Source organism: Aulostomus chinensis, chromosome 9, assembly GCF_037954235.1.
Source record: "Aulostomus chinensis isolate RoL2024-O1b breed Wild chromosome 9, RoL_Achi_v1.0, whole genome shotgun sequence".
Lineage (NCBI taxonomy): Eukaryota > Metazoa > Chordata > Actinopteri > Syngnathiformes > Aulostomidae > Aulostomus > Aulostomus chinensis.
In genome coordinates, this window is record NC_141328.1 from 9,939,996 (window position 1) to 9,966,623 (window position 26,628).

The window sequence follows — 26,628 nt, forward strand, 5'->3', positions numbered from 1 at the left end:
ACTAAGCTTAATGGTTCATGCTTTCCACCACTAGATGTGAAAACAGGTTTAGTGTCAAACTGTGCAACAAAACAAATTTAACACATTTGAATGAACTATAAAACATTTTATTTCACACCGAGTATAAAGTTTTAAAGGAAGGCTAACACGATATGAATACTTCTGCATCATACTATTGTTAGATGACCAAATGTCCAAAATGATCAGGAAAGTCCTCTTTGAAGTATTTAATGCTCTCTTCAGATTCCAAGCATCTCATGATTCTCCCAAAGCCAGTCGTGGTATTTGTTCAGCATGTGATCTTCTGGTTTCACCTATGACATATAGACAACAGTAAAAACAAGCAGATGTGTTATTAAAGAGAATATTGGTAGGTCTAAAAAAAAAGGTTTCTGCCCTGTCTTGTAATATTGCTCTGTACCACGAAAGGTTATAGTGAGCTGCTTTAGTTTAACGTCCTTCATGATGTCAGAGCTCCTCCACGAATCTCTCTTAGATCTTTTGGATATATCTGTGGATATTCTCAGTCATCCAGGTCACGGTAAGTCTCAAAAAAGCATAAAAAAGGCAACTGGACTAATCTCGTGTGAGTAGAAGACGTTTCGTCTCTCATCCGAGAGGCTTCTTCAGTTCTGAATCCTGGTGGGGAATATCAGCTATATATCTAAAAGGAGGGTGGTGGCAAAAAACGGAAAACAACTGGTCATACGACCCGAAACCAATGACTCATCAGGTGTTAATGGGAGTCGTTGGCCTGACGACCAACCCGAAACCAATGACTCGTCAGGTGTTAGTGAGAGTCGTTGGCCTGGCTGGGCTGTCGTTACCTCTCCCAGCCCTCTCGGGAGGGTCGTTGGGGTCACCTGGCTGCAGGTGAGAACGACGGCTGCTCCTCCTTGGGAGGGATCTAAGCACAGCATTGTAAGTGGGAGACAAGTGATGTCTGAGGCCTCCACCTCTATTCAAAGATGGATAGTTTTGGATAGTACCTAAAGCTTGTGACTATATGTTTTGGATTTTTGAAGATTCCCTCATGAACCTGAACTTATTTGACCTGCTTCACTCCAGTGAAGGTGAAGGGTTTACAAAGAGATCTAATCGTAACTTATTAATGACAATTAATAAGTTATGATTAGCAGAATTATAGTATGTTTGGTAAAGGATCACTTATAGTTTGTGTCATCTCAAAACAAAACTGGTGTGACTGTGTGATGCTGTGACTACATCACCAAAATGCAAGATGGGGCTAAGGCCTCCTTGCTTTTGTGTTAAGTTTCGTCAAAGAGTGGTGGCTGAAACTGAGCAGATTGTTTTTGAGATGATGCTATTATAATGTGACACAACAGTTGTATGTATGGAAATAACTGCAATGCCAAAAAAAGGTGGAGATGGTGTCCAAATAAGCATGTTGAAATGTGTAGGGAAAAAGTGATGCTGCAGAGTGGACCAGCCACAGCTGTCATGGTAACGTCACTACGATGTGCAGTTAGATTTCTACGGGGTGCATGTCAGGGTATGTGCCTACATATACCCAGCTGACAGTCTTGAATTGACGTAGAAGCATAAATTGGCCTTTAGTCAGCATTTCCTTTTTATACAATGAGTTGGACAGACGTTAGCGGGTTTTCAGACTTGATTTGATTGGTTAGCGTTCAAATTTCCAATGAAATACAGAAAGAAATGTTCACTTCAAATTATAATACAATATTCAAGGGATGAAGCTAATCAAAAGGTGTATGCCTACCCTTATTACAAAAAGAAAAAAGAAACAACTTCAGCAAGGCAACTCAGTTACATCATAAGATTTAAGAGCAAATGAAACTGTCAAACATTGTCAAAAAATAAACAAAGATTTCTATAACAATAATCCAACCAAAAGTTTCAATAATTGAATTAATATTTTTCTTCATACCTGATTCACAAATAAAAAAACCATAACAATGATCTAAACAAGGTTACATAATTTATATATTTTTGTAGTACCTTAATTTTATACATGTTTTTAGATGAGGAAAGTAAAATGCACTTTTTAATTCCTTGTCACAACTGTTCCACAAGTTAACACCTATGACAGAAACACATCTCTGTCTTAGTTTTTTGAAAAAATCTGTTGCTCTCAAATCATAGCAACTCTCTCTGATTTCAAGCAGCTTCTGAGGACTACGGTTAAGTAAGTTATTTTGTGCTTTGTACATAATCTGTGCCTTCTTAAATTTGACCAAATTATACAATTTTAGGGTATTTAGTTTAATAAGCAAACTATTACTTGGTTCTAAGAAGTTTGATCGATTAATAATTCTTACGGCTCTTTTTTTGCAACGTAAAAATAAAAGACTTTGTCTTGGTTTTAGATGCATTACCCCATATTTCCACACAATACGCCATATGAGGGAGATACAAGGAACAATAAAGTAAAAATAATGATTTCTTATTAAGGACATCCTTTACTTTATAAACTATTGTTATAATTTTTGACATTTTAATTTTCACATTATTTATTTGAGGCTTCCAACAAAGCTTATCATCAATTGTCACTCCAAGAAATTTATCTTAATACAGTCTTTCAATATCAATGCAATTAACCCTGATTGTAATTGTCATGTGTAAATAACACCTATTTTAACAGTTTGGAAATGTTGCAAATATCATTAATATACAATACAAATAATTTAGGGCAGCATGGAGGTGCAGTGGTTAGCACCGTCACCTCAGCAAGAAGGTTCCGGGTTCAAGTCCCAGCTCGGGCACGGGATCTTTCTTTGTGGAGTTTGTATGTTCTCCCTGTCCCTGTGTGGGTTCTCTCTGGGTACTCCGGCTTCCTTCCACAGTCCAAACTCATGCAAATGGGGACTAGGCTGATTGATACTCTAAATCAGGGGTGGGCAATCATGTGCCATGGAGGGCCGTGTGTATGCAGGTTTTCCTTCCAACCAAACACTGAAACAGGTGATTCCACTGATTAACACACCTTCAGCCACAGAAGAGTGTTAATCAGTGGACTCACCTGTTAAAGTGTTTGGTTGGAAGGAAAACCTGCATACACACGGCCCTCCATGGCACATGATTGCCCACCCCTGCTCTAAATTGACCATAGGTGTGGCTGTGAGTGTGAATGGTTGTCTGTCTATATGTGTTGGCCCTGTGATGGACTGGCGACCTGTCCAGGGTGAACCCTGCCTCAGGCCCGAAAGCCGCTGGGATAGGCTCCAGCCCCCCCACGACCCTTAACAGGAATAAGCGGAAGAAAATGGATGGATGGATGGATAGATAAATAATTTAGGGCCTAACACAGACCCTTGAGGAACCTTGAGGACTTACAAATAACTCCTTTAACAAATAGAAAATGATTTATGTTATTCATTTTAAGAGATGGGGCAGCACACTGATGCAGTGGTTAGCACTGTTGCCTCACAGCAAGAAGGTTCCGGGTTCAAGCCCCGGTTCAAGCACGGGATCTCTCTGTGTGGAGTTTGCATGTTCTCCCTGTGTCTGCATATGCAAGAGGGGACTAGGCTTATTGGAAACTCTAAATTGACCATAGGCGTGGCTGTGAGTGTGAATGGTTGTTTGTCTGTATGTGTTGGCCCTGCGATGGACAGGCGACCTGTCTAGGGTGAACCCCGCCTCTTTTCCGAAGGCTGCTGGAATAGGCTCCAACCCCACCGCGACCCTTAGCAGGATAAATGGTAGAAAATTGATGGACGGATGGATTTTAAAACATGTAATTAGACTCACCTCTCTCCATTCCCCCACACAGAAAATCCTGTAGGAATCATTTCCATACTTCCCAATTCCATGCAACTCGATGGGGTAACGCCACTTTTTAGCAAGATATTCATCTACAAAGGAGTGAAGCAGTGAGATTTGTGCAGCCCATTACCAAAGCAATAACTACAAAAAATTAAAATGGGCAGAATTAATCTGCAAAAATATAGTCCATCATGCACAGAGGACAGGAAAAATTCACCTGAGAATCGGATAATTACTTTGGCTCTAAGCTCATAGAGGCCCAGTGGCTTCATGAGTTGAGACATGGGCTTCCAGTCAGCCTTCCGAGCCACCTCTGCAGACGGGTATTGTTCAAAGAACTGCCAAAGGACTGGAATGGCCATCTTGCCTTTAATATAGAGAAAGAAAATTAGTAAATTCCTGGAATAGTTTTTATATAATACCTTATGTGTTTGTGTATGTTGGATCCTACCACTTGTCTTGTTTAGAAAAATGGTAGCCACCAGGAGCTTCCAGGGGTCATGGAAAAGGGTTTCTTGAACAAGGTTGAAGGAAGAACGAGGAGGTGTCCATTTCTTTAAGGCCTTCCTCCTGGGTGGGCTAATACCTAGATATGACCAGTGTACATCAACACATGACATTATCCCATAAGTGATATCTTTCACAAAGGTCTATGTCTAATGTACAATTATACACAATCTTTCTCTTTGATTCCTGTATTCAATGAAACCTAGAAATATTACCGTCTCTGAGAGGTTTCTTGCTGAAGTATGGGCTTGTTTTCCGTTTAGCTTCACAGTTTTTAGACTCTGGCCACACAAGAAACATTTATTATTATGAGACATCAGATAATAAATCAGCACCAAAATCTGTTTACGACTACATTTAAAAATCAGCTATTAGTTAAACCTCTAGCTGAAATTAAATATAGTATTGAACTTAGGGGTCTTTAAGGAAGCCAGATCTTGCGGACCTGTTCCTTTCTGGGAACTAATACTAACTTTTTTTATTTGTGATGCAAAGAATAAAGCCATCTTCTGCTTGTGCAGGCTGAAAGCTACCTTAAAGATGAATTCAGAGATGTACTTACTCTTGTGGGAATCTGGTGTAAAGTTGCCCCCAGTGACACGAGGTGAATACGTCTCCTCTTCCACACTCTCAGCTCCAGCATTCCTACTGTCTCTCTGTATTCCATTGGTGACTCCTTCATCCTCATTCTCACTCTCTGAAGCAGGTTCAACATTCAGACTCAGGACAGATGGCTGTGAGCCAATGTTTGTGTCCTCACCGACACTGAAAGTGTTTAGATTTTCAGTGGAAGTAGCCAGTCTGAGAAGCTTCTCTCCCAACACCCCCACCCTTGGAGGGCTCTTCTCCAGTTTGACATCATCTACTGTGGTTGAATGAGCAGTTTGTGTATGAACAGTCTCATCAGTTGTGCACAGGTCATGGACATGTCTAAGCTCTTCTTTCAAAATGTCAGTATCAACAGGGTTTCTCTGTTCTGCACACTTTTCCTTTCTTCTGAGGGACAAAGACACGTTTTCAAATTCATATGGAGGTGGATCTTGTATCTCTGTTGCATTTGTGTTCTGCTGTCCTCTGACATGTTTCCTTCTTCTTTTCTCTCTGGGTGGCAGAGTGGTAACATTGTCTTTGACTCCACTGAAATCAAAGAGGTTTATATCTATATTTTCAATACAATTTTTTGAAAGGAAAGCTTGCAGGGATGCCCTTGACCGGAACTTCTGCCCTTGGGGACTTAAACAACAGAGAGAACATTTACACACTGATCTAACTGCAATGTAAAGCAGGATATGCAATAAAACTGTGAATTACCTTGTAATATAGACATCCAGTTTCCCTGCTGTCTTGCCTGCTTTTCGCTGCCTAACCTCTCTGCTCCATCCAAGGGGGATGTTTGAAATATGGACTCCAGGTGTCTCTGTATCATTTTGATTATTTTTGTCTCCAGCGGTCTCTTTTTGCATATGAAAGTTAGTGGGATACATTTTGCAATGAGTAGTGTATGGGCACAGGGATGAATTCTGATATGACTGGTAATGCTAAGTGCCCAGCAGCTGAATTCTTGGCTTCAAATCAGCAGCCACCCATATGTTTCTTTACCTACAATGTAAAATATATAATTAACGCCAAATTAAAAAGAATCATATATAGAAATCGCATTATGTGAAGTAATTTCTATCCAGAATTCAGGTCATAATATGCAGGAAAGTACAAAGATGTAAACAAAACATGCAGTTTCAGTACATACCTTAATGCTAGTCTTCTTAGACTCTTTGATACAGTAGAATGGAAGAACGTGGAGACTGGTGTGTTCATACTCTGCATTACTAGCTGTTTTCATGCGTGGACTTACGAAAAACTCATGCGCAGACCCAAGAAAAGACTCATACAAATTGTCCTCTGAAGCAGGAAGTGGCGAACCGATCTGAGTCTGCGCAGTGAGATCAGTCCCCCTTAGCACAGAGCTTGTTAAGAAAAATCAAGCGAACAATTCATAAAAACCTGTTTATAGTAAATACATCGGTCTTTTTGGAAAAAAAACGTGGAAATGAGAGCCGTCCTAGCATGGAAAGAAACATTTCGTGAACAATGGTGAGAGTCAAGTTGTTTGTGTTTACGTTTGCCATTTGCTGGGATGAAATGCTACGTGGTTAGCAACGGTGGTTGCTATGTAAACCTGTGTTAGCCAGCTAGCGTGCATTACCCCCAAGGTAATACGACTGTGGTTTTTCCTAGCAAACGAATAAGAGGCCAAAGCTGGCTCCTAGATGTTGTATGATCAAACTGTCAAACAATATAACGTCAATTATATCTTCAAATGTGAAGAACAACATTTTTACATCGGAGCTTGGCGATATATTAATGTTAGGCTTAGCTATATCTCGAGATGGTCATTACTTACTGTGAATTAACGTACTTCATTTTTAATTCGCATAAGAACCTACTTTGTACATAGTGTCTCTAAATTGTCTACCAAACTGTTTAGATGACTTATCAATTAAATTTTCCATCCATCCATCCATCCATCTATTTTCTTCCGCTTATCCTGTTAAGGGTCGCGGGGGGACTGGAGCCTCAATGAAATTTTGTTTTGGTATTTGCACTGTTTATTTTCCCCGTATAATTGATTTCCACCAAATCTTCCACAAAATCCCTCTTTAAATTACGTTTTGTTTTGTTTTTTAAATTAGCTCAAGTTAAAGCCACATTTGGGACTATATATGTCATAATATTTTCACATGAAATGTTTTCTCTGACAAGCGTGTTTTGTATAACCACAGCCATCCCTTAATTAGTTGAGCATATTTTCTAAAGTGCTAAACAACGAATGAATTATCAAAACTGATTAAAATTCTGTCATTTGTCAAATTGCTTTATTGTATAAACATCCTAGCTCAAATCCAGATTATTATCTTTTGCAGTGTTTATGACATTGCCTTCAAGCCAGATGGCAGCCAACTATTAATCGCTGCGGGTCTTCGTGTCCTGGTAAGAGTTATGTTTTTTTGTTTTGCCATGGCACTCGTTTAAGAGAATACATGCATTGTTTCTCCATTTATTCTATCATTTATTTGTTGCAGGTTTACGATACTGCAGATGGAACTATTATTCAGCCTTTAAAAGGACACAAAGACATAGTGTACTGTGTGGCTTATGCCAAAGATGGTACTCAGCAAATTCTCTATTTGTACACTGTTTATGGTGTTATTATGATCCTGCTAACCACTACATTTTTCTGCAGGTAAGAGGTTTGCCTCGGGGTCAGCAGACAAGAGCATCATCATTTGGACATCTAAACTGGAGGGCATTTTAAAATATACGTAAGAGTGATGTAAACTTTTCACTCAGAGAAGTAAAACTTTTTTAATGTCCAGAGTTGGAAAGCACAAGTTTGCTTGGGATCTGCATAATGTACAGCTTTTATCATACAGATGTCAATTAGCAGTGCAGATTATCTACATTCTGTGTTCCAGCATCAGTCTTTATTTTTTTATGTGTTTTTCTATAGTCACAATGACTCCATCCAGTGTGTTGCCTACAACCCTGTCACCCACCAACTTGCCTCCTGTTCTTCTGGTGACTTTGGTGAGTTTACTGTGGGTTCTTGACTGGGCTTTGTAATTGTCTGCATAATGTACTATAGATATTTTATCCACAGTATCCATAATGTTCTTACTGTTTTAGGTCTGTGGTCACCAGAGCAAAAGTCTGTAAACAAACATAAAGTGAGCAGCAAAATAACATGTTGTGGGTAAGTTTAGAACTGTTTGCAGCAATGGTAAAGTTTACTGTGCCAAAAGTATACTTGTTAGCGTTCATGTAATTGCAGGTGGACAAATGATGGCCAGTACCTGGCTCTTGGTATGATGAATGGAGTTGTGAGCATTCGTAACAAGAACGGAGAGGAGAAGGTCAAGATAGAGCGTCCAGGTGGCTCCTCGTCTCCAATATGGTCCATAGCCTGGAACCCCTCTAAGTTAGTCTGACTTTATTATTGCAACAAAGAGTTTAATAAAAACATAATTTGATTTGCCCCAAACTAATTATTTAATTAACTGCCTACACTTCAAAAGATGAGCCCATCACCTAGATTTGAAGTTTAGTTGGTATCATTGATAGTGAGGAGCTTGTGTATAACCAGCAGGTGGCAGCAGTTTACCAAGGATTGTTGGAACGTTATCTGTGGGCTTTTTGACACCTAGGAGCAGTTGTCCTTGCTCCTTGATGTCCCTCACAGTCAAAGCCATGCCGATAGCTAACTGAACTGGTAGAATAATGAAAAAATGTCAGAGAAAGAAACAGTAAAGTACAAAGCTGATTTAGATTCATGCATTCTATCTGTCTATCTATCTATCTATCTATCTATCTATCTATCTATCTATCTATCTATCTATCTATCTATCTATCTATCTATATGTGTGTATGTGTACATATATGTGTGTGTGTGTGTATATATATATATTAAATATATATAAAACACACACACATATATATATATTTGTCATTACATAAATAACCAAAACCCTGTCAGCATGATACTGTCTTATGACAGTATACACACCTAAAGTATATTCTGTTATATATTCCCAGAGACGAGCACAATGACATTCTGGCTGTGGCAGACTGGGGTCAAAAGCTGTCCTTCTATCAGCTCAGTGGAAAGCAGGTGAATATACTAAATCTGTCATTAAATTACCAATACATTGATGTAATGAACAAGGCCTCTCTCGTCAAGCTCTTTAGAATGTCCCCTATGACTGTGTGGAGCAGAGGGTCTCATTATCTCACATGGGAAATATCAGAAGACTTAAGCCACTTGTATGTCCATCCATCCATTTTCTGCTGCTTATCCTGTTAAGGGTCGCGGGGGGGCTGGAGCCTATCCCAGCTGCCTTTGGGCAAGAGGTGGGGTTCACCCTGAAGGGGTCGCCAGTCCATCACACTCAAAGCCACACCTACAGTCAATTTAGAGTATCCGACTAGCCTATCCTCTCTTGCATGTCTTTGGACTGTGGGAGGAAGCGGGAGTACCTGTAAAGAACCCGTGCAGGCACAGGGAGAACATGCAAACTCCACACAGAAAGACTGTGTGCCGGGGCTCGAACCTGGACCCCTCTTGCTGTGAGGTTATAGTGCTGACTAGTGCACTATGTGCCGCTCTTTCCACTTATATGTGTTTTGACTGAATACACATGCATCAATAAGAAAGCTAATATTAGAAGATGGCTATCTCTCTATATTAAATGGTTCTGGAAACACTTTACTCAGTTGAAGACCTGTGTTTCCTGTTGTAATCAAACTGTCAGGGTCTATTGAAACCCTTACAGGACTTTGGAACTGACCCTGCTATGCTTTAATAGCCCCCCTCACTGTCCTTCCTTCCTCTGAAATTCCCTGTGGGATGTAATTATATACAAATGTTCATTTGTTCAAACATGCACTGTTCATTACTCTGCCATTTAGCTATAGGCTCACATATTGTCATTGACTAATGTATCTTTTTAATTGTTTTGATTACAAAGCTGGGAATTGTTCACAATGAAAGGAAAATGAATATGGGTTGTCAGGCAGGTTGTCTCTAGAGTGAGGTGAAACAGATGTGCAGATTTGGGATTAATTTAATATTGTGCACAAGGACTTGGAACACTCATACAGAAGCTATTTCAAACTTTGGAGTGCTTTCTTTTTTGATCCATCCTTTCATCAAACACTCAAAGGGATGGTTGAATGGAGTGTTGACTTTGAAGTGTTTTGGCCCAGACAGTATGATGTGTTAGCTCAGGTCCTAGGCAATAAATAGGAGGAATACTTGTTCTAATCTTGTTCATTTCTTTCTTTGTCTGTCTCAGATTGGAAAGGACAGGATTCTTACCTATGACCCATGTTGCGTCAGCTACTTTTCCAAGGGCGAGTATATAGTCATGGGTGGTTCCGATAAACAGGCCTCCCTCTACACTAAAGATGGTGTGCGGCTAGGAACCATTGGGGAGCAGAATTCCTGGGTGTGGACTTGCCGGGTCAAGCCTGACTCCAACTTTGTGGTTTGTCTACAGCCCATATAAATGATTTTTTCTTTTAAAATAAGGTGTTTCAGCATGAGAAAAAAAGATAGTATAACATAATGCAAAATACTCAGACTTGATATTCAGAGTGATAGTATGCATTTTATACATTTCCTTGATCTAATAATATAGCACCTCTTTAACTAAACTGACATTATTTGATCTCCCAGTTTCACCTTTGCAGCACTCTTTTCTCTATATTTGACAGAATGTGAGGAGACATATAGACAGAATCGGTTGCTGGAAGATTCTTTCAGTTCTAGTGTGTAGATGCTCCAACAACAGGAACATTTTCCCACTCTCACAGTCTTTTCTTAGAGGTGTTAATAGGATGTACTGCTACATTGTTATCTCTTATCTAGGTGTTGGGCTGCCAGGATGGGACCATCGCCTGCTACCAACTTATCTTCAGCACAGTTCATGGGCTCTACAAGGATCGTTATGCTTATAGAGACAGCATGACCGATGTCATTGTCCAGCACCTCATCACTGAACAAAAAGGTGTATTTTTGCTTTAGTGACAAAGATATTGATTTCACTGTAAGAAATAGATAGTAGTATTGAAATGCTGCTATTATTGGTAGGATTCGGGGCAATAATTTTTTTGTTAATTTAACCTTAAAAACTCCAATACGATCTCTCTTTATCATGATCTCAGCCACAGTAGTCAGTCTATTACTCTTTTGCAAAGGTAAGGAGGTGTGATTTCTCTAAATGGCATGCATTTTGAGGAAACCTCTTAATGTGGAATTATATTTTATAGGAAGGTGTTAGTCCATTTTTGCGAACTGTTTTAAGATTAGCATAGCTGAAGGATTTCAACAGGATGCACTAGCTAAAATATTTAAACTTTAAGATGCATATCTTTACTTTCTCCCTCAATTTCCTTCTTTTCTCAGTCCGGATCAAGTGTCGTGAGCTGGTGAAGAAGATTGCCATCTACAGAAATCGTCTCGCTATCCAGCTGCCTGAAAAGATCTTAATCTATGAGCTTTACTCAGACGACTCTTCAGATATGCACTACCGTATTAAGGAGAAAATCTGCAGGAAGTTTGAATGCAACTTGCTCGTGGTCTGCTCCTTGCATATCATCCTGTGTCAGGTTAGGAAGAGAAGAAACAGTTGCACAGTAATTTTGCAGAGTTGATATTCAGAGTATCGAAGTTAGATTTTCAAGGGGAACTGTTAAAGTGTTTGTTTAGTGTTTTTCTCTACATTTATATTGGTTATGCTTTAGTGTGGCTTCTAAGTTAAAATGTTACTAATTTATTCTTTGTAAATCATATTAACATGTAGTTGACACAAGAGGCTGTAGAGATGTTTGAGTGCTACTAATTAGATCGAAGCAGAGTGAATCAGTGTTTACCCATCCCCTACTGTCCCATTACGATTCATGGAATCCTGGAAAAGTTAAGGAAATTGAAAATTAAAAAAACAAAAAACAAAACAAAGTTTTAGAAAAGTCATGGAAATCTGCCTCTAAGGTATATAAGAGAATGTATGTTTTATTTAAGGTCTATTTTGGTGATCTTAATTTAAATGAGTAAATGTTTATTATAGGGTTTGCGAGATAACTCATTCTGTAAATGACCAAAATATTTGTACATATTTAACTTATGGAAATATGCTATCTGCGATACATTTTGATTAATTAATTACAAAATTGATCAGTTACATTATTTTTTAATCACCTGACAGCTCTAGTTTATTAATATTTTGTTAAATAACCTGTGGTAAATGTAGAATTTTCAGAGAAAACATGGTCATGACGCCTTAATGCCATTGAAATGTCGTTAAAATGTATTGGTAAAATCATGTGTGAACCCGGCTGTTAGCCCAAATTAGGAAAACTATAATATCATGGAATTGTTGGTTTCCAAGACTTTTCTGCCTCATTTGCAAAAGCCTTCAGTTCCCTCCCTCTCAGCCAACTTCAAACTGGATAAAGTAGACAGTTGAATGAAGGGAATAGACCACAGAGCGTGGAACCAGTGGGTGTCTCTTGGGTTTTCTCTCTGCCTCTTGTCTCTCTGTGTTTGACAGAGACTGGTAGGGCGGAGGAGCAGTCATAACACATAGAGGTTATTTCTTTCTGAATCCATTTGTGTGTGACAGAGATGTTTCAGACCTTTCTCTCTCCATCTAACAGGCATACTCGTGTCATGCGTCAGACAGCTTCTAGACCAAATAAATGAGCTGTGTTCATATGGGCTGCGTTCGTCTGTGTCAAATTATATGATTGTTTACCTTGACAGAATTGTGTTATTACACTGAATCAAACTTTGTAAAGTTTTAAAAGATAGCTGTTTGCTAAGATTCAGAAGGGCTGAAAACTTCATCTTTAAATTAAGTTAAATGGGTGAGTTACAGACTGTGAAGTGATAAAAATGGAATCAACATGTCATGGCACTGCAGTCTCATCAATCCCCCTCTGCTCTTGTGCAGGAGAAGAGGCTTCAGTGCCTGTCTTTCACCAGTGTAAAGGAAAAAGAATGGGTGATGGAGTCTCTGATTCGCTACATCAAAGTGATTGGTGGTCCTCCAGGAAGAGAGGGTCTGCTGGTGGGGTTAAAGAATGGAGCTGTGAGTATTTCAAACAAATGCGTTACCACATGATGTAACCTTAGAGAAGGAACTCCTGCTTACAGAGGAGTGGTCTAAGAATTTGAATAAAAAGGAGGAAAATAAGTTGTATTTGTGTGAGAATGAGACTGCAAGTCATACTTCTTGCTTTAATTTAATTTATTAAAATTGGATGAATCTATCATTTGTACTGATGATTTTCTCTGATTGTCATTGCGTTTTTGATGCAGATCCTGAAGATATTTGTTGACAACCCATTTCCCATCACACTGCTGAAGCTGTCAACATCAGTGCGATGCCTGGACATGAGTGCCTCCCGCAATAAACTGGCTGTGGTAGATGAGCATAATACTCTTCGAGTCTATGATATCAACAGTGAAGAACTGCTTTTTCAGGTCAGCAAGCAATGGGTTGGGTTGAGGGAATGCCTGAGGAACCTAACCTGATTGATTGATTGACTGGGTAGAAACATATGTATGTGTAACAATGTACATAGGGTATAACTTGATATCTACTCTCCTTCACCTGCCTCCTTGTTTTTGCATTCCCTGTAGGAACCTAATGCCAACAGTGTGGCCTGGAACACCCAGTGTGAGGACATGCTGTGTTTCTCTGGCAACGGCTACCTTAACATTAAGGCTAGCAACTTCCCTGTACACCAGCAGAAAATGCAAGGTTTTATGGTTGGCTACAATGGCTCGAAGATCTTCTGTCTCCATGTCTATTCCATGTCTGCTGTGGAGGTGCCTCAGGTGTGTATGTGGTCCATGCATAGTCTGAAGGCAGTGATGTTTTTTTTAGGTGGTCATGCTCAGTGTGTCATGTGCTACAGAATTACTCATATTGGCTTCTTTTGCATCAGTTGTTGAGGTGATTGTGTTAAAGATATCATTGTGTTGGTGGTCTCCTGATTCTTTGCAGCTGTTCACCATAAAATGAAATTTCACAATGATGCTTTTTTCCCCCCAGTCTGCTCCCATGTACCAGTACCTGGAGAGGAAGATGTTCAAAGAAGCCTACCAGATTGCTTGTCTAGGCGTGACAGACAGTGACTGGAGGGATTTAGCTACAGAGGCCCTCGAGGGACTTGACTTTGACACAGCCAAGAAGGCCAGTCACACTCATACACATCTTATCAACACTTGCCATCACATTTTACTGACTACTGACTCACTTATGTTAACAGTGTAATAAAAGAAATAAAAAATCCACAATCAGCCAGATGTTAAGATGCTGGTTTTGTGAAAGGAACATTTCCTAATAGAACTCTTTATTTTCAGAGGTTGTCATCTAAATACTCCTTTTTTCCCCCCATTTTCAGGCCTTTATTAGGGTAAAAGACCTTCGCTACCTGGAGCTCATCAATAGTATTGAGGTAAAATCTGCTCTCCAGAAACAGGAGGAAAAAGAAATCAATATTATGTTCAGTTTCCATTTCTGCTCTGGCTGGCATCATCAAAGTTAGAAACAACAGTGTTGCATGTTTATAATTTTCATCATATATTTGAATGCTTGAGGTTTTTTTTGGAGAGAATTTGAAAGTCCTAAAAGAGTCTATATCCTTGATGACCCCCTCTAGTCTACTCCCCAATCATAGATATATTTGTAATGAAGCACACAGACATTCCTAAACAATATGCATGTAGAGAGGAGAAAAGGCTGTTTGAGCTTGGTGGTGCCTGGAGAATGTTTCCTCTGTGTTCCCTTCTGAAAAGGGGAAATGCATGTCCACCTTTGAAAGGGTTTTTTGTTGCATTATGGAAAAATGTTAATTGTAATCTTGATTTTTTTTTTTCCCCCTCAAGTTCAACTAAGACCAAAGACACACATTTAACGACAATTCACCTGTGAAAGTGACTTGATGTAGCAAGCCAATCATTTTTCTGCCCCCATGGAAGTGTTTGTGCTGACTGATTTGCAGGAGAGGAAGAAGCGGGGTGAGAACGACAATGAGTTGTTCCTGGCAGACGTCTATGCCTACCAGGGGAAATTCCATGAGGCAGCCAAACTCTACAAACACACTGGCCAAGAATCCAGAGCCCTGAGCATGTACACTGACCTGCGCATGTTCGAGTACGCCAAGGTGATTAAATCATTGATTGACAAAAACAAGCATGCGTGTACAAGATACCTTTGTATCCTATGAACAGAGACCCTGAATGCCTTACACATTATAGGGGTGCAGAACATGTGTTTTTCTTCAACATGTGCTTTATGCCAAGTTGGGGCCCTGCGCTGTGTTCAAACAGCCCCCCTTTACCGTCTGTCTTTCATCTCCTCATATATCACTGTAATCTCCACATATATCATTTGCTCAGTACACACACACACACCATGCTTTTACGCACATATTATTGCGTAACACAAAGCAAATTTCTACACACAATTAAATTTGGAAATGGAGCGAAAATGGAGGGGAATAAGTTAAGTGTTGGCTCTTGCATGAACACTTTGATGGGGAGGTCAGTTGGAGTTGAAAAAGAATTCATACATTATGTTTACACGTGGGGGGACAACTTTGATCATCAGCAGTACGTTGCTGGGGCTGATGACACAGCCATGACTCGTTTATGTATATTTGTGTGTCTGTATCAGATTGTATGTGTGTTTGATGTCGCTGCTGTGTATTTATGTGACTGTGTGGCCATCTGGTCCCCCAAGCTGTATATTTTGGGTCGGAAGGACACTGGAGGGAAAGCCCCTCTGGCTGCCTGCTGTTTGTGTGACTCTTCCTCCTAAGATTTGACTCTCATAGGTGTTTCTGTTCTAATATATGTTTGTAAGCTTATAATTTGTATCTTAATATTTGCAGGAGTTTGTTGGTGCGACGGACCCTAAAACATCTCGGATCCTGATGACCAAGCAGGCAGACTGGGCTAAGAGCAGCAAGGAGCCCCAGGCAGCAGCAGAGATGTATCTGTCAGCAGGAGAGCATCTCAAAGCCATAGAAATTATAGGCGAGCATGGCTGGGCAGACATGTAAGTATCAGTCATTATAAGTGTTTACTTTTATGAATGTAATTTTCCCATTTCAATTTCGATTTGATTTAATATTATGCTAATATTGTAAGATTTGTTCCCCACTCTACATTCTCAATTTAAAACCATGCTTAAAATGACAACTAAGAGCCAAATGGCAATGATATTTTTATTTTCATATCAAAGAAGGAAAGAAAAAGGAAGTAAGTAAGAAGGAACTAGATCAAGATAAAAAGAGATCAATTGAACACCCATGTAAGCCAATTGAGCCATGTAGAAATGTCAACCATTGTATTAGCTTTCACTCATGCTTTCTCTGATATAAGTGGTCGTAGGCAGAAGTGCCAAAAGTACACACATTCTTTACTTAAGGAAAAGTGTTTCACTTACTGTAATAAACTTTGAAAATGTTCTCAGGGTATGAAAATATAAAGGAGAAATTTGAAGGACATTTCCACTAGCTGTGCAAAGCTAACTGAATCCCACCCTATAACACAATATTACATATAATTTGAAGATTGTTAAATGATTCCAACCTCCATTAAAACTAGCCCCTGGTATTATCTGTCTGTCTGTCTGTCTATCTATCTATCTATCTATCTATCGATATCTATCTATCTATCTATCTATAAATGTGTGTATCTATACATACATACATATATATATATATATATAAAGTATTTTTTGTATGTATGCATGCATATTATATTATATGTATATACGTATATATGGGGCGGCATAGATTGTCTAGCAACCAAAGGGTCACTGGTTTGAGCCTCACTTCCCCTGGTCACCATGTCGAATTATCCTTGAGCAAGCCTCTAATTGTGCCTGATGGCCCTGCGACTGCGTGTTTCTGATCAAACTGTAGATCCTCTACCAAGTTTGGCACAAAACAGCCTCATAGTTTTTATTAATCCTGTTGTCAATCAGACAGACAGTAAGATTACACTGCAAACATAACCTCATTATTGGAAGCTATAAAAAAGAACTTCAAATAATGAATATTAACCTCTCTCTCATGTGCGAAACATTTTTCAGCATCAGCAACAGAACTTCAAATACTATGATCAACATGAGAACACACTGTTGACTGTCGTGTTCTGATGGATCACGACATTCGTGAGTGCCTGGATCATGCAGTCTGACTGTTTGTTGTACAAAAGCAGGCTGATTGATCAGCCTGTGTCAGGTTGTTCGATCAGGACCTCCCCACAGACCCATTGTTTCAATACTGCAAGTCAGCTGTGCTGCTACCAGTAGGTCAGTCAGCACAACAAATACTTGAGCTGAACCCAGTCAAGGCTCTTTAACCTGAATCAGATTCAGCTAGTGACACTGACTGGTTCAAATTGTTTCTGAGGTCATGAGTGTACTTCAGTGCAGCAGACTCCGATTTGGTGTTTTATTTGCTCTTGCCCTCTTTATGAGAGCTAATTTCACCCTCCTCTCATCCAGGCTGATTGACATTGCTCGTAAGTTGGACAAGGCTGAACGCGAACCGCTGGCAAAGTGTGCTGCCTACTTCAAGAAGCTGAAGCACCATGGCTATGCCTCAGAGACTTATTCCAAGATGGGAGACCTGCATGCTCTGGTGCAGCTGCATGTGGAAACACGGCACTGGGATGAGGTCTGACACCCTTATTCACACAGGAGGCACACCTGCTCAGCTCATTACAGCCTATATATAGAGTGTTCTCAAACAATCACATTGATATAATGTGAACCAAAAAGGACTGTGATAAATAAACTGCTCTGGTACTCAAAAACCTTTAAAAATACAAATAAACTTGTGGTTTGTTCAATTTCTTTGCAGGGATTTTGTGAAAGTATATTGTATTTGTTAAAGTAGGCACAGCTGAATTTGAACAAAGACACAATGCAACTGCCTGATTTCCTGAACACTGACAAATTGAAACTGAAACCATGCGCACACTCCAGAGCTAATCATGCAGCTTTGGATTTCTCTGAATCCATGCCCACATGATGATTAGAGAGTGAGAAGCACAAAACACTCTACCACACAGAATAAGTATCAGCTTAAAGCTCTATTCTGCTTCCAATCAAATTCCTCCATCAGGGTAGATCATGCTACTCAGACAAGAAGAAAATATTGCATTTCTTTAATCCATCTGCAGTCTTTAATCGAGTTTAAGGCGTGACAGAGACGCACATTGGTGATTTGCATGCTGAATCAGAGGAGCCGAAAACAGAACATCAAATCATGATCGCATGCTTATCCTGTGTTGTGTCTGAGAAAGTCTTCCTGGATATTTATTTGATCCTAAGAGAGAAAAAAAAGAGCTGAGGGATGTAGACAGCTGTTTATATATACCTCTCTAGGGAAGGTGGACATGTAGACAGAATTACAGCATGGACATATGGAGGCTATTGCACTTATCATAGTATTTCTGTATATGTCCTGGGACACAGGCTCAGGACACCCACTTTCTCTCCTCTACTCGGTGGTAAGACTTGTGTGTGTTTCTTGGCTGTGGTTTTGCTACAGGACATTTAGATGATCAGGCACCATGACAGCAGATATTTTTCCACAGGAGACTGCAAAAGTTCTTAATATCCGTTCATTCGACAGCACAAGAGGTGTAGCTCTAATTGAGTGTGAAATCAACTGAGCTGACATACTTTGCTTTGTTGTAATTAATAATGCTGCAGCCATGTTTTGACTGGAGGTAATGTGTAGTTACTCCTGAGTCCCTAAGGTGCCACAGTGCAGCTGTAACTAGCTTTAGTATTCTGATGTAGTTCTCTGTATATTACAAGATGGAAGAGTACCCATTCTCATATATTGTAATATGTCTATTTCTTAGGCCTTCTTGCTGGCAGAGAAGCATCCCCAGTTCAAAAATGATGTCTTTGTGCCTTACGCCCAGTGGTTAGCTGAGAATGACCGTTTTGAGGAGGCACAAAAAGGTGGGTTTTGCATCACCAGCAGGACCTATCATCCATCTATATACAGTAGGATAATCTAGTATATTAATCCATATCATAGTGCATATTTACTATTTCAGTGAACATGAAACAGCCGGTGTTTACATATAGAAGCGATAAAGCCTGGTCGGCTCTGGACATTTCTCACCAGTTCCTTAAGTTTTTCAGTATCCACTGTAAAACTTGATCCACTTTATTGGAGCTGAGCAGAGCAGAGCAGAGCTGCATTGCCTGTTAACTGAATGACATGCATGCAGGCCTCTAATCACCAGTAGTACAAGCAGCTCTGATGATGATTACCAACTGTAACCATAGTTATAATCAGCTCATAGATTTATAATTATGATCTCAGCAGGCGTAGTTCCTCTTCCATATAATCTTTCTCTGCCTGTCTCGACATAGAATACATGACTGAACAGGCCTGATTGTATTGGAGTCTGCTTATGGTTCTGTGTATTGCTGATTGTGTGTATTTTAGTCAGGCAGTGGGGCAGTATTATGTTACTAGTGATTGTAATTGAGTCTCCAGTCTGTCTTCAGTCCACAACACTGGTGCTTCTCAAAAACAGAAATAGTTATCACATGGCTCAGTTTTTATATTTCCTGTGTATTTAGTTTGTATTTTGCTAGTTGTCGGTTTGTCCTTCTTTTTTTTTCTTTTTTTTTCGATTTCAGCAGCTTCAGCTTCCTAAATGTTCTTGGTGTTTTAAAAGAACTCACCAAGTTTTGGGATATATGTATATTTGCTGTCCCGCTTAGAGCGAGAGAGGAAGAGAAGCATCTTTTTCTCCTCAGTGTGTGCATTAGGTAGTTGAGAAATCAAAAAGAACTTTCTCTAAAATAGTCTTGGACTGTATCAATAGAACTAGAGTGTTGCATTCATAATGAAAGAACTATTTCAAATTACAAGATATTGTTATTTTAGACTCTGACACATAGCAAGAACCACTTACCTGACATGCCATGCTGAACACCTCAAAACCTTGGGTAACAAAACATTTATTGATGACGGAATGGTCTCTGTGGGTCTCAGCTCCTTAATGCATTGACAGTGGAGAGAAGGGTATCTTTACTCTGAGGTGGCTCCAGGGGTGAATAAGATGTTGGCATGTTTCTTAAGAATTGGTCAGTAATCTTGATTGACTATATATAAATTATATTCTGCTATACATATTGAAAATACTTCTGAGCTTGTTTTGGTAACACATGGTTATTTAGCACTGTATTTGGTCATGAGCTTTGACTGGAAAGTCTTGGAAACCTCTTTTGTACATGTGTTGGTTTGTTTATAGTGTTCCTGCAAGAGAAAGGGTTGTCTATTCCAGTGTAATCAAGAGCAGCTGAATGTGTTTTTTAGGTAAACCGATAAATATTTGCTACTAATATGTCCTAACCTCCACTGGGGTTTCTGGTGGGGGTCTCCTCCTTAAAGCTGCTTGTAATTACCCTCTGATGGGAACATGAAGAATAGCACTCGTGTTTACAAGGGCTTTTTTTATTGTTTGATACTGAGCAGCCTCACTGTTGAGAAATATTGACGTTAGTTATTATTATATCATGTGGAAAAATATGGACATCTTTGTCTTGTATTCTTCATGAACAAATTATCTACAGATGACTGTGCTGATGGAATATGTATCAGCATTTGTTTTCTTAAACACATGTTCACTGTTTTTAAGACGACATCAGAGCAGGATGAACCTCATAAAAGCTTTTTTTCTTTTTTATAACTTACCAAATAACACATGAAAGGACCCATGACTGAACAGCCACAACAAAGATCAAATTAAGGATCATAATTTAAAAAAGAAAGAAGTGGGGAAAAAAAGTCAAATGTATGTCATCATGGTTGCTGATTGGTTGTCACATGATATCTGGCAAGTAGCTGGAAAACACAAAACAGTGACAATAAATGAATATGATTTAATATCTAGCAATGGCACACAAATGTTTTTTTGTTGTTGTTTCTTTACATTCTAATAATCCATCTGTCCTCTTTTTTTAGCATTTCATAAGGCAGGAAGACAGACTGAAGCTGTGAAAGTCTTGGAACAGCTTACCCATAATGCAGTTGTGGAGAACAGGTTCAACGATGCAGGATATTATTACTGGATGCTGTCTATGCAGTGTCTTGACATTGCTAGAGGTGAGGCCTGCAGCATCTTAACTGTACTCTCTCTCTCACTCTCTCTCTCACATACGCACACACTTTTTTTTACTGCAAAGCTGTATGAATTATGTGTTTTCTCCTAATCTCTCTACAATGTCTGTATTTGTCTGAAGCAGAAAATGAAGAACAGAGGGATGAAATGCTGAAGAAGTTTGAACGTTTTCAGCATCTTGCTGAGCTCTACCATGTCTATCACTCCATTCAGCGTTACACAGTGAGAGCATGACATTTTGTTGAACGTAATCCTGCATAGCCAGACCATTTAAAACAGGGAGGTGGTTTCACAATCACAAGGCAGCCATTTGAGTGGCTATCAGACTAGAACTGCTTTGCTCCAGAAGTAGTAGTACCTTGGAGGTGGCTAACTATGTCAGGTTACCAACAGGTTCCAAATATAGTTTCCATTTATACGAAGTAAACTGACAGCCCATTGTTTTCTGACGCTTTAAAAAAAATTCAACTTTTGCACACAAATTTCTCCAGACCTCTGGAAGCTTGACAGTACAGGGGTCTGGTTCTACAAGATTATGTCAATCCAAAAAGGGACTGTGGAGTAAAGGGAAATCTTGGACATGTGTAGAGGTTGTTAGATAAAGGATGAAAGAGCGGTGTGGATGCAGAGACCGCTGAATGGACAGTTAATCAATTTCAAATCAATTCAATGCTATTTGCAGGCTTAAAAGTTGATTGACATAAATATCAGTAGTTTTAAGGAGCTATGCGTAAAATATGTCTCCATGACTACCAGCTGCTTGAGTGGCCCTCCCTGAGTCACCATCACTAACTAATCTCATTGAAAAAACAAGCAATTTCTGGCCTGTTTCACTGTCGTCAGTTTGTTGTTAGAGCTCTTGCCACTGCTGTGGTCACACTCCTGGAAGTGCGCTTTTGTGATCCAGACCAGAGCAGGAAACCCTGATATCTCACTTTTAATTCTCCCTAGATGCCACTATAGCTTTGTAATACCTTTGTGATAAAGTGTTTCCAGTGAATGCATGAGCAGATTTTTTTTCCCTATTCTTTATTTGAACCTTTTTTTCTTGTAGGATGAGCCATTCAGTTCCCACGTGCCAGAGACGCTGTTCAACATTTGCAGGTTTCTCCTTAACAACCTCACTAAGGACATACCACCAGGCATTTCTAAAGTGTATCCTTCCATATGAACAATAAGTTCAACCATTTTGTAAGATGTCAAATAAGTATTTTTGAGAAAGGTATTACAGGGATCTTCCTGTCTGGACTCTGCCATGCCAATCTAATCAAGTACAGTAGAGACAGCAATGGTGAAAGGGAAAAGAGAAGAAACATAGGAGTTTGTGCAAGTATTAAAATCATGCTTCTGCTGAGAGAAAGAAAGAGGGTGATGATGGGGAGGAGGAGTGGATGCCAGGAAGCGGCGCATTCTCAGTTATCTAAACAAACACTTTGATTACTCAACTTTGGGTATCCGTTTACATCCTGAACACAAAACAATATGCTTTAATGTAAACAACTGCACATAAATGCTCCCATATCCCCACAGACAAACCCATGTTGTTACACAGTGAGCTGCAGCTGCAGTCATTTGTGGCTAAACTGAGGTGTCCCTAAAGCTAAGATTTGTGTGCAATTAAACAAGATGTCACAGAAACATGGCTCTTAACAAGTTCCATCACACAAGGACTCACATTCATCAACAGCCGTGGAACAGAACTGGGTGTGTAGGAGGAGCTGGAGAGTAGCTGAGTGGGGAGCAAAGTAGAGGAGTAGTGTTACGTTTTAGATGATGGAGAACTGCCAGCGTAGAGCTGCTGCAGCTGCAACTCATTGACCTGTCAGAGTCACTCTGAACTGCACTTTGAACAATCTGCCTCCATGTAAATACAAATAAGCAACACTTTCCTTACATAGGCTCCCCTGCTTGTATAAGCACACTAACAACCTAACAGAGGTATTCCTTTCAAGGCATTTGGCCAATGTCAGTGCTTCCGTATGGCTGGCATCTAGAAACCAGTACTACAGTGAAACTTGATTGCCAACTAGCTTTCCTTGACCCGATGATAAGTAACACCTTGTATGCTTTGGCCAAGCAAAGCAGAACACTGGGTGCATATAAACTTGCCAGGTATTCATACGAGAAGCTGCAGAAGTTGCATATACCCTCTCGATTTCAGGAATCCATAGACCTGGGCAGCCTCACCATTCGCTCAAAACCCTTCCATGACAGCGAGGTGGGTTCAAGATCTTGTGATACTGGTCAACAGTTATATTGAAATATTTAACATAGTTTGATGCCTTATTGTGGAACAGACAAACCTATTTTTTCCAATTAGCCACACTATCAACATCTTTCGACCTTTCAAACTGGCAGCTACAGATGGTCTCTTCCCAGTTAAACCTGAAACTTGAAGATTTGGATGCTGTTAAGGTGACTGAAGCGGTCACATAGGACTATAATGTTTTTTTTGTCTTCATTTTTTTGTTTATGGGCCTTTTGTGGGCAGGATGTTACAATACAAGACCTCCTGCAATGAGGTATTGTCCAAATAATGCTTCAGAGAGGGTTTAATAACAGTCTGTTCCAACACAGCTCTTATATAGAAACATGGCTTGTAAGTCATCAAGGAAAGTTGTGATACCTGTCGTAATTGTTTATATAAACCTTCCAGGCTTTCTTTGCCTCCTCTGCTGCAGAAAACCTGGAAGTTATTAACCTTGTTGATCCCAGAAAAATGTCATTATTTTTCAATTTTTGGAAATGAAACTGCGGTGGCAGCGTACAACTCAACACACACTGCAACTTAAAAAAGAACATGCAAATAAACAGAACACAACAGCTTCATCAATACGCCAACACATGGCTTGTCTTAAGAAGACATGCAAAAGACCAACTTCACACAAATTCCATTACAGGGCAACAGAGGTGTTTCCAGAGGGGGATAACGTGTGAATACTTTATTTATTTGAAATATAAAACAAAGCACAGCTCATTTTTCCATACTGCAGAGATGGAAAAAGAGACACTTTAAATGAAATCACAAACTGTGGCATAAAAACAAACATATTGAGATCTCTTCATCACTTTCAAGTTCCCCTTAGAAACACTTCCCTTGTCAAACAATGGATTCTCCAGGTTTGTAAAATGACGTGTGGTATAATTTTGCATGGACCAAAAACTAGTGAAATTGTTGTTGTTTTTTTGATAGGTACTTCACCTGCTCTGAGGCATCATTCATAACCTCTATAGCCTCTTGTGAATATTCTTGCCACATGTTCTGGAATGTTTTTGTTAATGTGTGTATTGAAGGACCTGATCGAAGGAATGATGTGCTATCGCTGCTCCACCAACAACCCGCTGCTGAACAACCGGGGCAGCGTATGCATTAACTGCAGGCAGCCTTTTATTTATTCAGCTTCATCATACGGTCAGTGGCATACAAAAACATCATGCAGCGCTCGCCATAATTCATATGTTAAATGTAACCTATCATCTTGTGAACAGAGGTGCTGCCGCTGGTGCAGTTCTACTTGGAGGAGGGCATTGGTGACGAGGAGGCAGTATCCCTCATTGACCTAGAGGTTCCTCATACAGACCAGAGGGATCAACGCTGGCAGGATATGGACGACGGTGGTATCCTTCAACATACACCCACACAAGCAGAGTGTGATTTATTTGCTTTGTTTGAATTACTTACTCCTCACTCTGCTGCTCCTCTGAGCTTATATCCCTGGCCTTACACATTGCACAACTCTTCGACATAAAGCACGTGACCTTCCTCTGCCTTGTGACAGTTCTAAGAAGCTGTTTAGACTGCATTGGCCTTGATTCTGTGTTGGTGGTTAAGCTGTCAGAGCTAAGTCATCTTAGCTCTTGAGCTAATAGGGTTAGCGAAGCTCTCCTGTCTCATCTTAATGACACTAACCCTCGGAGAGCCGTAGCCACAGCCCTAGTGCAGGGATTAACCTGCATTAGCCTGCAGACACTCAAGGGCACTGAGGTCTGCTCTGTTGCTGCAGAGCCACATCATGATTGACAGGTACAACTGATAGTCTATTTAATTTGTCAAATAGCAAGGGGGAATTTAGTTTCCAGTTTATCTCTAAAATTATAACAAAAACCCCCCTGAAATAATGTGTTATTAAAAGATAACAATGATGTTGAAATGTGTGCATTACTTGTGCTATTTGTTCTTAATGAACACCAATCAGAGCAGCAGGCTTTGAGGATAGATGATGGTTTTGATGATGAAGAGGATGATCCATTCACAGCCAAAATGAGCTTTGAGGTAAAGGGGAAGATGAGGCAATAAATAATCCACCAACTGGGCACACCAGCTGGAAAAGGTGAAAAGACATGGTCCTTAATAGAATGTTGGATGTGTTCCTCTGTGTTTCCTAACAGCAGGGAGGCTCAAACTTTGTCCCTGTCAAGGTGAGTCGCTCAGTGCTGCGGTCCATGAGCAGGAGGGACGTTCTGATCAAACGCTGGCCCAGGCCGCTCAAATGGGAATACTTCCGCTCCCTGCTCCCTGATATGAGCATCACCATGTGCCCGACCTGCTTCAAGGTACAGCATTTATACGACACACTGCTTCTCATGTTGATTTTTTTGTTTCCTGTTAATTTCTTCTCTAAGACAACATGTTAATTTTCTATCCAGTTCTAATGTGTCTTTGCTTGTATCTCTTTATAGATGTTCCACAGTGAGGATTACGAGCTTCTGGTGCTTCAGCACAACTGCTGTCCTTATTGTCGCAGACCAATTGATGAACCGAACTGAAATACTTCCACAGTAGCAGCTTTTATAAACATTTCATTTTTTTGTACCTCCAAGATTTTGTCCTTTGGGTTTTCTTATATTTTGTTACCATCATTTATGTCAACATATGTTGACATTTGTGATTTGTGATGACAAGATGATATGTGTTTTTTCCTTTAGCATCCCTATGTTACCCAAGAATGACGAGCGAGAGTGACAGATTGCGGTAGTCATTATAAAAAGTGCAAAAAGTGCAGCATCAGCCAATCAGCCCTCGTGGATTATTGAGATGAGATTACCCAGGACTGTCATTGATTACATCACCAGTTTAAAGGGAGCAGGGGTGCTAGAACTACAAATATATTTAGCTTCTTTGATCTAACAGAATACATTTATTTGTTCTGAGAATTTTATTTATTAAAAGACTAAATTTATCTTCCAACAAGTGCATTCCTCTTATTTATATTCTGAAGCTGTTCTATACATTTTAGGTGGGCATGTTTTGTCATGAGAATGTATTTTTCATAGTTCTAACAGACAAATCAAGACTTTTGAATAAAATATTTTGGTACGCTTTCTGATGGCTGAGTTTTTTAATGATGTCCAGGCATCAACTTGAATAATAAAAACTTTTTCTGATTAAACTTTGGGATTTGGAGAAAGCTGGAGGGAGAGTGCCTGCAATGAGCGGTACGCCCCAGTGATTCTGATTACACTTAAGGGTATAAATTGAGCCCTGCATTATGCAGCAGTTGAGGATTAGGCTTCATGGATGCAAATAAACGGAATTGCTCAAGAAATTTAATTTGTATTTTGTCCACTGAACAGTTTGAGTCACAGTGAGGCTCTTTGCTTTCCCTCCTACTCGTCTTTCATCTACTGCTGATGAT

At 39.8% G+C, this 26,628-nt stretch overlaps 2 protein-coding genes across 5 annotated transcripts; one reads left to right on the top strand and one right to left on the bottom strand.

Moving 5' to 3' along the window:
- Positions 1-101: 101 nt before the first annotated feature.
- mbd4 (methyl-CpG binding domain protein 4) lies at positions 102-6,658 on the bottom strand. Of its 2 annotated transcripts, none has more exons than XM_086213664.1 (8): positions 6,005-6,168; positions 5,569-5,856; positions 4,820-5,490; positions 4,473-4,538; positions 4,202-4,336; positions 3,968-4,117; positions 3,736-3,839; positions 102-314 (listed from the first exon to the last, which is right to left on the bottom strand). In XM_086213664.1, the coding sequence occupies exons 2-8, from the start codon at positions 5,739-5,741 to the stop codon at positions 240-242; spliced, it is 1,374 nt and encodes a 457-aa protein (XP_086069790.1). In that variant the 5' UTR covers positions 5,742-5,856; positions 6,005-6,168; the 3' UTR covers positions 102-239. The 2 variants fall into 2 exon arrangements, with proteins under 2 accessions (XP_086069790.1, XP_086069791.1); XM_086213665.1 differs by having other exon boundaries at positions 180-314; positions 3,987-4,117; positions 6,005-6,658.
- On the top strand, positions 6,174-26,380 carry ift122 (intraflagellar transport 122 homolog (Chlamydomonas)). 3 transcript variants are annotated; one of them, XM_086213661.1, is made up of 29 exons: positions 6,174-6,348; positions 7,179-7,245; positions 7,338-7,422; positions 7,499-7,577; positions 7,766-7,842; positions 7,942-8,008; positions 8,087-8,233; positions 8,848-8,923; positions 10,107-10,298; positions 10,682-10,820; positions 11,219-11,421; positions 12,765-12,902; positions 13,133-13,297; positions 13,457-13,654; positions 13,872-14,012; positions 14,224-14,277; positions 14,824-14,985; positions 15,715-15,881; positions 17,340-17,511; positions 18,710-18,812; positions 20,836-20,976; positions 21,114-21,214; positions 22,047-22,147; positions 23,045-23,210; positions 24,287-24,404; positions 24,482-24,610; positions 25,189-25,265; positions 25,385-25,546; positions 25,673-26,380. In XM_086213661.1, exons 1-29 carry the CDS (start codon positions 6,305-6,307, stop codon positions 25,757-25,759), a joined length of 3,558 nt encoding a protein of 1,185 aa, XP_086069787.1. In that variant the 5' UTR covers positions 6,174-6,304; the 3' UTR covers positions 25,760-26,380. The 3 variants fall into 3 exon arrangements, with proteins under 3 accessions (XP_086069787.1, XP_086069785.1, XP_086069786.1); XM_086213659.1 differs by having other exon boundaries at positions 25,382-25,546; positions 25,673-26,376; XM_086213660.1 differs by having other exon boundaries at positions 21,117-21,214; positions 25,382-25,546; positions 25,673-26,372.
- Positions 26,381-26,628: the final 248 nt, after the last annotated feature.

Bases quoted from the DNA above. Each gene is read 5' to 3' on its own strand.
- mbd4 (XM_086213664.1), bottom strand. From the start codon at position 5,741: ATGTATCCCACTAACTTTCATATGCAAAAAGAGACCGCTGGAGACAAA. The intron at 4,539-4,819 runs GTAAGTACATCT...TTGTGTGGCCAG, and splicing joins TACACCAGATTCCCACAAGA to AGTCTAAAAACTGTGAAGCT. The intron at 4,337-4,472 runs GTAATATTTCTA...GGTCATATCTAG, and splicing joins CAAGAAACCTCTCAGAGACG to GTATTAGCCCACCCAGGAGG.
- ift122 (XM_086213659.1), top strand. From the start codon at position 6,305: ATGAGAGCCGTCCTAGCATGGAAAGAAACATTTCGTGAACAATG. The intron at 7,246-7,337 runs GTAAGAGTTATG...TATTTGTTGCAG, and splicing joins CTGCGGGTCTTCGTGTCCTG to GTTTACGATACTGCAGATGG. The intron at 13,655-13,871 runs GTGTGTATGTGG...TTTTCCCCCCAG, and splicing joins CTGCTGTGGAGGTGCCTCAG to TCTGCTCCCATGTACCAGTA.